At 45.1% G+C, this 12,782-nt stretch overlaps 1 protein-coding gene across 1 annotated transcript; it reads left to right on the top strand.

Moving 5' to 3' along the window:
- The first annotated feature begins 698 nt into the window (after positions 1–698).
- On the top strand, positions 699–12,390 carry LOC117144094 (tyrosine-protein kinase Dnt). The gene is made up of 4 exons (XM_033309113.1): positions 699–879; positions 10,134–11,298; positions 11,414–11,710; positions 11,789–12,390. Exons 1-4 carry the CDS (start codon positions 699–701, stop codon positions 11,898–11,900), a joined length of 1,755 nt encoding a protein of 584 aa, XP_033165004.1. The 3' UTR covers positions 11,901–12,390.
- Positions 12,391–12,782: the final 392 nt, after the last annotated feature.

Here is a 12,782-nt window from a genome sequence, read left to right as displayed (position 1 = left end):
TCTGAGAATTAATACCAACAAGTTGTCATCAATCGTCGAACTCGACGGGAATTCTACTTTGAGTTTTAAAATTTTAATAAAAAGATGAAATTATGTAAATTCCTTTGTAAAACAAAAATAGTATTCCGCTGTAGTAGTTAAATAGATTTAAAAATTGTCTAGATCCAAAAACTTGTGAGATTTGAAACCAATCAAAAGTCGAATTCTGTAACATCGAGATTTGAAACTCGGTTGGAAGGGATTTCTAGCTATGACGTCGATGTTCGATGCGAACGTGTTCGTCGAGAGAGGAGAGCGGGTCAGATTTGTTGGACAGTTTGGTTTCGAACTCGGCCGGGAAAAGTTGAAGAATTATTAACAAGCAGATGCCAGACAGCTAAAACAGTCATAAACTGAAGAAAATCCGTGGAAACGACGTTTAAAATGAAATGTGCGTGAAAAAATAGTCAAATTGTTATTTATAAGACGAAAATAGAGTGATTTGCGCGGTTAAACAATGGTTTTGATTAAATTTTGGTGCTAAAACGACGCCGTCGCACTCGCACTCTCGCTCTTTCTCTCTCGCGGCGTCCGTGTCTCTCTCTCCCCCACCCCCGCGACTTTGGATTCGCTTTTGTGCTGGTCATTCGTTCGAGATTGTTTACGAATAGCCGTGTGTGATAAGAGTGCAAAAACTGGCAAACGGAACAGAATATCTGATGGAATCTGTGAATAAATGCGGTAAAAGCGCATCCACAAGAAATTGTACAGTGAAAATGAGCCGGAAAATGTGGGTGCTTTCGCTGTTGGCGCTGGCAGCGCTGCAACTGCGTTCGGGCAGCGAAGTGGCTGCACATTTGAATGTTTTCCTAAATCCCGTGGAAGTAATGCGTTTATTAGGTGAGTTTGCCCCCTTTCAACCCCTTTTCGCAGCGGCTTTTCTTGCCCTGTGACGCGCCCTTTGTTATTGATTTCTCTTTTCTTTTTTAATATCCCTCTAAAATAAACAGTTGAGTAATTTGTGTCAACCAATTAAAAAGACAGCATTAGGTTTTCATTCACTTATTCGTCGAAGAAAGCGCACTTCCCTTTAAAATTATGTTTATTTGTTTGCTTTTGGCTTAATTTAGATGCTCCCTCTCGCTGTCTCTCTCTCTCGCTCTTGCGCATGCCGCAGGTGTTGTTAAACAGTAAAGCAAATAAACAAACCGCCCACAACAACAGCAGCAACAACCAGCTTTCGTTTGCTTCGTTATGAAATTTTACGCTTGGTATAAAACAAGAAAACAAAAAAAAAGAAGAGGAAGCAGCAGAAACGCCAGCAACAAAGTCTGAAAATCTACATGCTGCATTCATTCAATTTATCTCCCTTGGTGGAGAATATTTTTGAATATTTCTTGGAACTCAAATTCCTTGGCTCCCCAAAAACAAAAAGTGGCGAGAGAGCTTGCCGAGACAGAGAGAAGGGCGGAGGAGGGAGATGGCAACATGCAAACGAGATGACAACGCAAAGGCGACAACAAAAGAGCAACAACAACGAAAACGTGACTGCGAAGGAGCAGAAGAAGAGAAGGGTGGCGGTGGGCGGGGCATCAGCTGTGCGGGGCGGAAGAATGCACAGTGGGGTGCATTTCACGTAAAACAAACTTACATAGATCGTAACGCATAGAGTTATTCTTATATTTTGAATCGAACTGTTCTTTATCAATACGATACTTGTACTATACTTGTTGAATTCATTTGAAAGTATCTTATATCTGGTAGATACATACTTGTATTGAATGACTAGTATGTGTTGGCCTTTAAGTAAGCTCGCTGATTGCAGATGATATGTGTGTGTACCACTGTGCCTCCTCGGAGGGCTCACTGTATTTTTGGCAGTACTCTGCATGACAAGTCGCCCACTTGGCAGTTGTTGCTGTTGCAGCAGCAGCAGATTTTGGCCTGCAACGCGCCTTGTTAAATCGAAGTTTTCTTTATCTCTGGCAACCATGTGTGTGGGGGCAGATTTGCTGACGACGATGACGATGCGCATAATTTTGCGTATGCATTTCGGATTTGCGATTTTGGGGGCGTGAAATCAAGTATGCAGAATATTCCGCAGACTGTGGGCTGCAGTTGCCGGCAAAGCTCTGCAAATTGCAGATACATGCATACATGTATCTACGGGGTAATTAAGACAAAGTCGAAAAGTTTCGCAGACTTGCGTAGGATATTCGTGCATAAAGAAAAGCGCAAATGCTTTGTACTCCCCATTCCGTGGACCATAAATCAATTAAGCTGCATAATTTGCATTTGATTTGTGTGCGTTTAAGGGGGTTGGGGGTGTCTGCGCGGTCTTTAGTCAAAGTTCTCGGCTTAAATAAATTTCATTTCCATTTACGCAAAATTTATAGCCGTCGATGATCGCAGCAACTCGGTATCCTTGTATTTTTTTTTCATACTATCTCAACTGCAGGGGTCCCGGCAAGTTCAACGCTGAAAAAGTTTGAGTCATAAAGTCCCTCGAATCTGACAGTCAATGAAATACGATGCGGCAGAATGGGCGGGGCTCTCGATCGAATCATCCTCGTCGTATAATATCGTCTCAGTCATGTCATACATGTGCAGCATTATTCCGATTTCGATTCCGATCATATTCCTCAGAAATAACCATCCCATAAGAGAGAAGCACCCAAAAAAGTTTAACGACTTCTTCGCTGCTGTGACACGCGCTACATTTTAAGCAGCCAAAAAGTGCATTATTTTAATTTAATTTTATTGCCGCCCGGCTACAGTTTTCCTAGATTTCCCTCTTTGAGTACGTTTTATGGCACTTTATCGACGATTTGGAATTTTTCCCAGCTTTTATGGCCATCATTTTGGGGCGCTTTGGTTTAATTTTACTGTTCTCCGGCCTGCTAATGAAGCTGCAATTAAAAGCTGAAAATGGTAAAGGAGCAGATTAGAAAGACTGCCAACGGCTCCGGCACGATTTTCACACATTTTCGAGCCGAGGAATGTGCTAAAATATCCACGCCCCCAAGCGGATGATCGATTGGTAGCTGCTTTGGGCCATAAATTAACCATGGCCATCGAGTCGAAGATAGGTGATGTGGGACAAGAGAATATTGGTTGGATGTGTTAAATCTACCACCAACTGTGCTAAATAAATTAAGAGCTCGAGGGCCTTTGTTTAGGCCAATTTAAATATTTTCATATTTGCCCAGCTATCGGGAAACATATATTGATGGCTTTCGTTATTTGAAGTGAGCCGCGGCTAAGCGGCTTACAGCACAAACAAGCTGCCAAGAGATACAAAAGTATCTCGAAGATACACACACGACGTGCTACTGTGGCAACTTTTAGCACCTAACCGAAGCTAAAGTTGTTGGTTGTACCTGTCGGATGGCCGTAACAAGCCAGGCATGTATCTCGCTGGCTTCTCTCATTCTTTTTGTGATATTTTGTATCTTGTTTTTGTTTTCCCGCAGCCTAGTAGAGACATTTGTGCGCTTCTCCTCCGGTTTACGGCTTGTTCTTGGCTGCCTTTCCAAGATCTCGCCAGCCGATAATTGTAAACGAACAGGCCGTCTCATCTGGTCGTGCTAAAAGCCTTCCGAGAAACGCCACCGATCCTCCAAGACATTATCTGCCCCCCACCCACTAACGGTTTTGGCTTGATACTTGGCTCTCGGCTGGCTACTTGTTGCTTGGATATGATCAGCAGGCATGATCTATATTTTAATTGGTGTTTGGCAATTTATTGTCCAGCTTCGCCTTTCGCCGGCTTGGCTAGTCAAGTCACACATAATGAAGTGGCCATTAGCTAATGAAGCTGTCCCATCTGCGAGGCAAAAAAATTGTGGAAAACTGAGGGGGCGGGGAAAGTTTACGGACCAGATCGCGCCACTTTTTGCTATACGATGTGCTAGCGCTAACAGCTCACCTGACAGATCGTAAAAAGTGCTATCCGAAGGAGTTGACACAGCCGTCGCGTCTCCAGATCTTATCTGTTCAATTAGCGATCGGGAGAGCGGACAATAAACTGTGTCAGCCGGAAAGATCTTAACTTAAATGTGTTAACTGACACTTCGTTTAGGAGCAAGTATTTTGCCCCAGCTATTCTATGATATCTGTACTAGTTCTGGGATCAATTTCAGCTCATCATCATGAGTTAAGATGAATATATACAAAGTTGTTCAATCTATCTGGTCATGTTCTTCTACTACAAAGTCGTTTTCAACAAGCCAGATATCAGATCCTCACCTGATTTTAATCTGCTGAATGCTGCTGTGGATAACTGATTATCCCAGGCTTTACCAAATCTATTATCTAGCCCGGCCGCAGTTTATCACGTTGTTCTGTGATCATTTCCGCACTGGTTTTCCTGGTCCACGATCACCGGAGATACTTATCTGCTCGTACGTGACTTATGAGCCAGTCCCAAAAAGTTCGTGGTGTCTGGGCATTGGGATCAATATTTCGATTTTATTTTCAATCTATTTTTAATGCGATCACAGATCGTGCGGCCTCGCAGGGCTATCGATTTCGAATTGATGGCCACTTGGCGGGTCATAAAGTCTCCCCAAAAAACCAGCCAGTTGTGTCCTCCTCGATTTCATTACGATTTTTTGATAGCAGAGTGTCGCATTACTGGGCGACGTGTTCGACATTGGGAAGTGCGATTTGATTAGGCCTGGCTTGTATACTTATATTTTATTTTATGCGCTCGTGTGTCTGGCGGCTGTAAACCGCCATAAACTTGGCTAAGCCGGGGCTTAAAGCCATTTCCATTACCTGCCGAACTATGGACAAAAAACGGCATTTAAACAAATGAAAATCGCATAAACCGATTGCAGGCAATAAAGGCGACTGCAACTCGACGCGACTGCAAATAATACAAGCCGGAATGGGGCTCGGCTCTCGTCAAAGGCTTACTGGGCGCACTGATACCTCCGACTGCCTGCTTCTGTGCGGTTATCACTGGCAACTGACAACTCTGATAACCCCGCCGGGGGCTGCCAGATGCAGAGCAGCGATGGGGCACTGTGGCGTATGTCAATAATAAATATCAGCCATTGTTTGCCCGGCTTGGTTCCCTTACAACATATAGTGTACATCCAAATGTACATACATATGTATGCATGTGCGAGCTGAATGTGCGAGCATAGTATGGCAAAAAAGGAGTAATCATATTTACTTTACGCAACAACAACAGGCGCCATCAATGAAGCCCGCTTGCCGTTTGTGCAGAGAGAGAAAACTGTGCACAAAACAATTTCTGAGATTAAAAAAAATTTATAAAGGATCGGTATTGTGGGTTTTCCTCTTTGTGGCTTTTCTCAAGTTGTTTCTTTCCACTTAAAGCTTTTTTTTGAGTGTGCATTTTTCGCAGCCAGCCAGTTTAGTTCCATGTCACTGTGACATGTGGGCGCTGCGAAATGGGGCGTGGCAGCTTTGGGCAACTGCAAAGATGCAGATGCAGTGCGTGCATCTGGGCTTTGTTGTCGCTGCACTGTGTTTATTGAGTTGTTCGGTGTTTATTTGGGTTATGCGCTGTGGGAGTTTTCCGTTGCAGAAAGTAACATGGAAAGTATATCGCATATCGAAGGGGTGGCGAATAATACCCAGCGGAGTGGCCGTGGGAGGGGGTACTCCTATAGAAACAAGCAGTTGGCTTGTAGTTTTGTGGCAGCATCTAGATGCATCGCTAACTAGGCATGCAACGGCAATCCGTGAGATGAATGTGCTGCTAACACGATTTTGCTGACATTCCCACAATGGGAAAAACTCGTGATACGCTTCGCAGTATATTAGTATAGATGGCATCGCTAACTGGCAGATAGTGTTGCATTCGCAAGATACGAGACTGCAGAGATGCTATCGCATTCATGTGTCTTCAAGTTGTTAAAGAACTTGTGTATAGGGGTTATTTCGGGTGCTAGAGCATAAAAGTGCCAAATACTCAATATTTTAGTGAATGAGATACGATTTCGCCTAACCAGTGCTAACATGGATACATTTGTATCTATTGGATACTTCGCTTTATCTAAGGCCGTTAGCTCGCCAGCTGCAGCCACTCGAGGCTCAATTATCTTCACTAACCATCACTCTTAACCCGCATCATTTATTCACAATTTTCGGAGGCTGTCCTCTTCTCTCGCAACTCAACACTCGTAAGACAACAGACAACTGACAAAAAATGAATAACGATTAAGGTTAATTACTATTGATTCTGGATATTACAATAAGCCGGCTGGTCAAAGCCGTTTTTTCTTCGACGCTTTTGTCAGGCGGCTAAAATTGTTGGAAAACGTCAACTCTTGAAATTTGAATGATTAATTTGAACCTATTTTCGGAGGGCCCCCACCAAAAAGGGAAAACCAAAGCTCCGCGTTAACTGTGCCAAATCGCTTGACTTGGCAGAGATTTTGCCCTAAAGAGATGGCTAATTTCGCTGGCACAAATTTGTTACAATCAAAAGCCGAAAACGAGAAACGAGAACGATGAGCCCGCGGCTGGAAAAAAGGCCAACCGAGCAAGCAGGCAAAAAAAAAAAACAGAATATTAGGCAAAACAAAAGGAGCAGCATCATTTATCATAACGACGTGAGGCAACTAAGAAACGATTCACACAAAGATACGGATGCGACTGGGGGATTCCAGGGGGCTCGCAGTTTCCAAGGGGTGTTGCCAGTTGGGCTGGAGACATGGCTCAAAAGCATGTTAAATGTTGACATGTGGTGGGCGGTCGTTTTGGGGGTGGTGCCCAGAGCTTGTAAGCGAGATTGTTGTGCGTGATAAGCCGTTGGATGGGGGCGAAGTGGGGAGCCTTGAAGGCGGTTCCCGGCAGGCGCCGATCATTTGTTTTATTTATTTTTCGATTTGGCCACAAACTGCACAAAAGAGCCGGAGCGGATTGGAAGCCAATGCAGCCACAGTGACATATTAGCCATTAGATGGGGAAACCGAAACCCAGGCGCAAACTGATGGTGTAGCCTCGAATATTGGCTGACTGGGGTTGCAGGGCCAGAGGTTCAATGCGGTTACGGTGCAGATGGAGTCGCAGTGCCATCATTTATCATCTATTGCAATTTTGTTTGCCTGCTAGGATTGGACAAGATAAAAGACGCCAGAGATACCCAGAGGGTTGTCCATCTGCCCCACGTTCCAGACTGTTTGCTTAAGCAAAATTACTTGTAGTCACAGCCTGAGCCTGGTATATTTGTCAAATGGAGATAATGGCGGAGCTGAAGCCCCGGAGTTGATGAAGGAATACGACAGTAGATCGAAGGTGTTGCAATCGCACCAGTTTCCATAAATTGCCCATCACTTACGATTCATTTATAAACATCAGGCATATCTATTCTTGATACACAAGCCATTTATCTTTAAGAGCCCTACAAGTTAATACGAAGTTAAAGCTGGCTTTTGTTGCAAGAAATCACCACAGAAACCTTAGAGTTCAATTAGATCAATCTATCTGTTGATTTCAAGCCTAGAAACTGCATTTAATTTACATAAATCAGCATCGTTAAACTCAAGTGGCAACGGGAATACTTGCGCCCTTTAGCCTTTGGAACACTCCCCTTCAGTTCCACCACTCCCTGGCCAAAAAAGAAGCCCAAGTTATGAGATGGTCACTGCCAAACCGCTGAACCCGAAGAGTGACCCCGGCGAAAACTCTAATTTTTTGCCGGCCTTTGTTTCGCTTTGGGAAAAATCAGCATAGGAAATCGGCACAGCGGAAAGCACTTCACGAATTGCAACGCTAATTACATGAAAATGGAAACCGAAACGTAGACATTTTTCGGTTTTTTGTTGTTTTTCTTTCAATTTTTTATTTTGGAATTCGAGTGTCTCCGGCCAGGCGGTTGGGCTGTTCTATGTGGATACCACTCCGCTCCTTGGAAGCGGTGTAACAATGGTCACGACTGTGACTCTGAGCAGTAGCAAGCTATTAAAAAGTTGCAAAAAACACTCGCAACGACAGCATCATGACTGCACGCTCCGAAAAATTCGACATACGATACCACCACCATCGCATCTCTGAGCGGCTCCTCATCGCAGGCACGCCCACACCGGGAGAAATTCCTTCGATTTATAGTGGGGAATACTTTGAAACCAATGTCCCTGCACTAGGAATGTTACGAACCACTTTTGACTACATTTCATGTAGATTACATTGCCATTTTCTCTCTGTGCTCCACCAAAGGCAGCCAGTTATGAACATGGCGGATAATACGGGCACAAAAAGGTTAAAAAAGTTCAAGAGCCACCCGCGCTGGGCGCATGCAAGTGACATTTGCTCGTGACATGAGGTAGACGACAGCGTATCCACTTCAAGACGCGGCCCTCGACAATCCCATCCCATATACCATATACCGTATCCCATATCCAAGTCCATCCCATCCCCACCTCCGTCCGCATCTGCGAGCACCTTATAAAAATGCAATAGAGCGGCAACTTTCACATGAACCTGTGAACTCTGGGCCTGGGCCTGGGCCCAAGTGACGACTCTTGGCCGGGACACATCTTTCTGGCCTCGGTGAAAAGGGTCAATGGAAGCGTGTCTGAGGCTGAAAAGCTGACTGCCTGACTGCTTGCCTGCCTGCCTTAGGGAAATTGCGATGGGGACAGGACGCGTTGCATTTGATTAAGTCATGGGCGCTATTTTTAAAATGCTGCCGAGGAATTTGTCGTAGCCGCAGCAGCTCGGCAACAGCAACGTGCAACATGTTGCACATAGCAAAGGAAGTTGCTGGCAGGGACCACTGGGGAGCCAATTCTGCAGGGCCCAAGTAAACCATGCACAGGAAAAAAAGTAAACTATTAAGTTTAGAAGTAACTACACATCTTTGCAAGGTATTAATATTAGATAAATACCATCCTACGAAATCACTTCATACACGAACATACTATTATTTTTAGTAATATTGTAGATATTGTAGAAATAGAGGTTTTTCTAGAAGTGCATGTGTATACCCGCATGTCTGACACAATTTATACGCCACCCAGTTGAGCCATTTGCCGGGTCTGCCTTCACCATAGCCCTCGCCATCGCCTTGGAGCACATATACTGCATACTATAGTTCTTCGTCTAGGGCGATGTCTGGACTGAAAGTCGGTCTACCTACAAGCTCGCTGATTTTTATTGTTATTGCCAGTTGTCAAAGGAAGTGCGCGTGGCGTTCCTCCTCTCGGGTGTTCCAGCGATTTAAGTAAATTATTTCCTGGGCCGCAGTTTGCCAGTTTTATTTGGGGGAAAGTTGAATGCACTGGATGCACTGAATGCACCCAAGTGGCAGTCGAAAATTGGGCAACGACCGAGTGCCGTTGTCAATCAATGTGCCCTCACTTCACATTCGGTTTGTGGGGTCCCAGGAGACTGGTTAGGACGAGCCGTGGAATCAGTTCGAAGCTACCTGCTGGCCTCATTATCATTAGCATAAGACGTCATAACAATCCAAATGAGTTGGCAATCGCGGCCAGACATCTCGGAAAAAGAGGGAATAAGACTAAAACAAATAAAAACACTACTGCAGATGCTTCATTAACTCGGAGAATCGGGTTGGTCAAACCGCAATCAGCCAGGCAGGTAATCGAAGTAAAGGGCACAAATCCCCCACACACATGGGTTACTTTGTTTGTCTTACCTTGTTCTTGTTTTGCCAACCTCAGATCGTCGCTGTTCCATTGCCGCTTCTCCCTAAATCCAGTTCGTGCTGTTGTTCTACATAGATTTCCAGAAGATACAGATACAAGCGATGATAAACTCGAAAATAGTTTCCAAGGAATTCCCTGAACTCGAGCGCCCGTCCGTGTTTATTTATATAAAATGTTGCCGGCGACTGTCTGTGGATCGGGTTGAGCAAACAAGCCTCTGGAAAAACTCATTGCACTGAGTGCATTCAGATAGATTTACATACAAAGTACTGGATGAGTTTGTTTTATCAACGAGCATTGGTAATGGTAGTGGTCTCAAGGAGGAAATGGAAAGTGCACGTGTTCGGCTTATAGAAAAATAAATACGAGAGCTTGTTGGAGATTTGATATTTATAATATGATTATTTCTCAGTTACTTCAGCCACACCCCGCGTTCAGTGCACCAGATTCAGATTCTGTTCTCATCGTTTCTTTCATTACTAATCGAGAATTTTCCTTTACTTTCAGGCGTCTCTGCTGAGGTTTACTACGTTCGCGAGGGCCACATAAATAACTACGCTTTGAACTTCATTGTACCAGTTCCGGCGAATGTCAAGGACATAAGCTTCACCTGGCAGTCGTTGGCGGGGCGTGGCCTTCCCTACAGCATCAATGTGGTCAGCTCCGATCAGGAAGTGCTTCCTCGACCGGCGATCAATGTGTCACACAGTGGGGAGATCCCCACCAGCATACAAACCTGGTCCATTGCCCTCAAGTGTAGCGGATTGAAAGCGGCGGAGGTGGATGTGACTGTCAGCCTGGAAGTGGTGCTCAACCGGTCACTGAACAATGTAACTCATCTGGTGTTTCGGAGGAAGAAGATCTGTCTTATGAATGACAGTGCCGAGGATTTGTCGGAGGATGTGGACGATCCGCAGTTGCTGGAGACCGTGATGTTACCACCCACGGGCTTGATCACCCTGGTGGTTGGTGTTTCTGTGGCCATGGGATCTGTGTGCCTGCTCCTCATGATTGCCTATTGCGTCAAGGGAGCAGCCAACAAGAGGCAGCATCATCAACACGGAGGACAGCCCATGCGGACTTCGAGCTTCCAGAGACTAAATACCCATCCGCCGTGCCAGTCTTCCATGGGATCGGCTGCCTATATGACGCCTTCGATAATAGCCCCGATTCATGGCTCCTCCTTGCCAAAAAAAGTTCCAGTTTCCGTAGAGCAGCAACATCCGGAGGAGCTGCATCGCCGCATTTCCGAGTTGACCGTTGAGCGCTGCAGGGTACGACTTTCGAGTCTCCTGCAGGAGGGAACCTTTGGCCGAGTTTATCGTGGCACCTACAACGACACTCAGGATGTTCTGGTCAAAACGGTGGCCCAGCATGCTAGCCAAATGCAGGTGCTTCTACTTCTCCAGGAAGGCATGTTACTCTATGGCGCATCTCATCCTGGAATTCTCTCGGTTCTCGGCGTTTCCATTGAGGATCACACCACACCGTTTGTCCTCTATCCCGCTCTGAACAATACCCGCAACTTGAAGCAATTCCTGCTGGATCCAGCTTGTGCTCGCACTGTGACCACCATCCAAATTGTGATGATGGCCTCGCAACTGTCCATGGCATTGGATCATCTTCACAGCCATGGAGTGGTGCATAAGGATATTGCCACGAGGAACTGCGTGTAAGTACTAAACAAATTTGTGGAATTCTTGTCTCATACGTACATAGAGCATTTAAAATGATGAATGAAATATTTGAAAGTCTAACCATGCGTCGTTGTATATATTTCTTTCTAGTATTGACGATCAGCTGAGGGTGAAGCTCTCCGACAGCTCCCTGTCCCGCGATCTCTTCCCCTCGGACTACAACTGCCTGGGGGACAGCGAAAACAGGCCAGTTAAGTGGATGTCCCTGGAGGCACTGCAGCACAAACAGTTCTCCGAGGCCAGCGACTCGTGGGCCTTCGGAGTCCTGATGTGGGAGCTGTGTACCTCCGCTAAGCAACCCTACGCCGAGGTGGATCCCTTCGAGATGGAGCACTATCTCAAGGACGGGTATCGCCTGGCCCAGCCCTTCAACTGCCCCGATGAGCTGTGAGTATTCGAGTCGATAGAGATCTTAACCGATGGTTTTACTAATTTAATGGTCATTCTCTTATCTTTTCATTTAAGGTTTACGATCATGGCCTATTGTTGGGCCCTGTTACCTGCCGAGCGGCCGACCTTCGCCCAGCTGCAGTCGTGTCTCTCCGAATTCTATTCACAAATCACGCGCTATGTCTAGGACAAAGGTCATCAATGTCATCCGCAAGGGGATCGGCTCTTTTGAAGAGTTAAGGAGTTTAGGCCTTAGTTGAATAAAGACCTATGCGTACTCCACATTGTTATGACAAGATTTGCCAAATCGAATGCTTATCCCATCCCTGGCCCATCATCTGTACATATAGTTTACACATTCAGCTCTTTAAGTAACTATCTTTAAGCTTATTCTACGATAAACTCGACTCTTACCACTTAGATGAAATAGTTCAGCTTGCACAGTTTTCCTTCTAATCCATCAACACTAGCTAAAACAAAGGCCGAAATCAAATATAGTGATATTTATAAATAGAGATAGCAATGTCTATAAGATTACACATACATATTTATGATGCATATAATACATGTTGTATGTTTAGCATTTTTGACAATTTACCGTTTATACGAGAGATTAAACATGATATACAAATATATACACACATATATACACTCATATATATGCCAAAACAATTCCAGCAATTACCAATTTGTTTTTATGCGATTTTATGGTTTCGTCGTTAAGGTTTTATCACCGTTCTCCGAAGGGTTCTTTTCCAGCTCAGGTCACGCCTTCGTCCTTGAGCCTTGAGGTCGGGACTTAGGCTGTCTCCCACACTTTTCCGGTGAAAATCGACCAGGCAAATGAAGGAAATTTACGGCTTTCCTACTCGAAGGCACCGAAGCAAATGGCCGGGCAGCAAAGTTACGTTCACGCACACAAATTAGCCATAAATTTTAATTTTACATGACAATGTTTTCGAGTGAGGACGAGGAGGAGGAGGAGGATGAGGAGGAGGAGGATGAGGAGGAGGAGCGGGGATATAACCTGAAAAGAATTTTCCCAGCGACCCTGGCAGATGAATCAATT

The sequence above is a fragment of the Drosophila mauritiana genome, chromosome 2L (genome assembly GCF_004382145.1).
Source record: "Drosophila mauritiana strain mau12 chromosome 2L, ASM438214v1, whole genome shotgun sequence".
Classification (NCBI taxonomy): domain Eukaryota; kingdom Metazoa; phylum Arthropoda; class Insecta; order Diptera; family Drosophilidae; genus Drosophila; species Drosophila mauritiana.
Note: the sequence above shows the minus strand (reverse complement) of the source record. Positions and strands in the feature narration are given on the sequence as shown.

Coding starts and splice junctions, on each gene's coding strand:
- LOC117144094 (XM_033309113.1), top strand. CDS start 699: ATGGAATCTGTGAATAAATGCGGTAAAAGCGCATCCACAAGAAATTGT. Junction 11,299..11,413: donor ATTGCCACGAGGAACTGCGT/GTAAGTACTAAA, acceptor ATTTCTTTCTAG/TATTGACGATCAGCTGAGGG. Junction 11,711..11,788: donor TTCAACTGCCCCGATGAGCT/GTGAGTATTCGA, acceptor TTTTCATTTAAG/GTTTACGATCATGGCCTATT.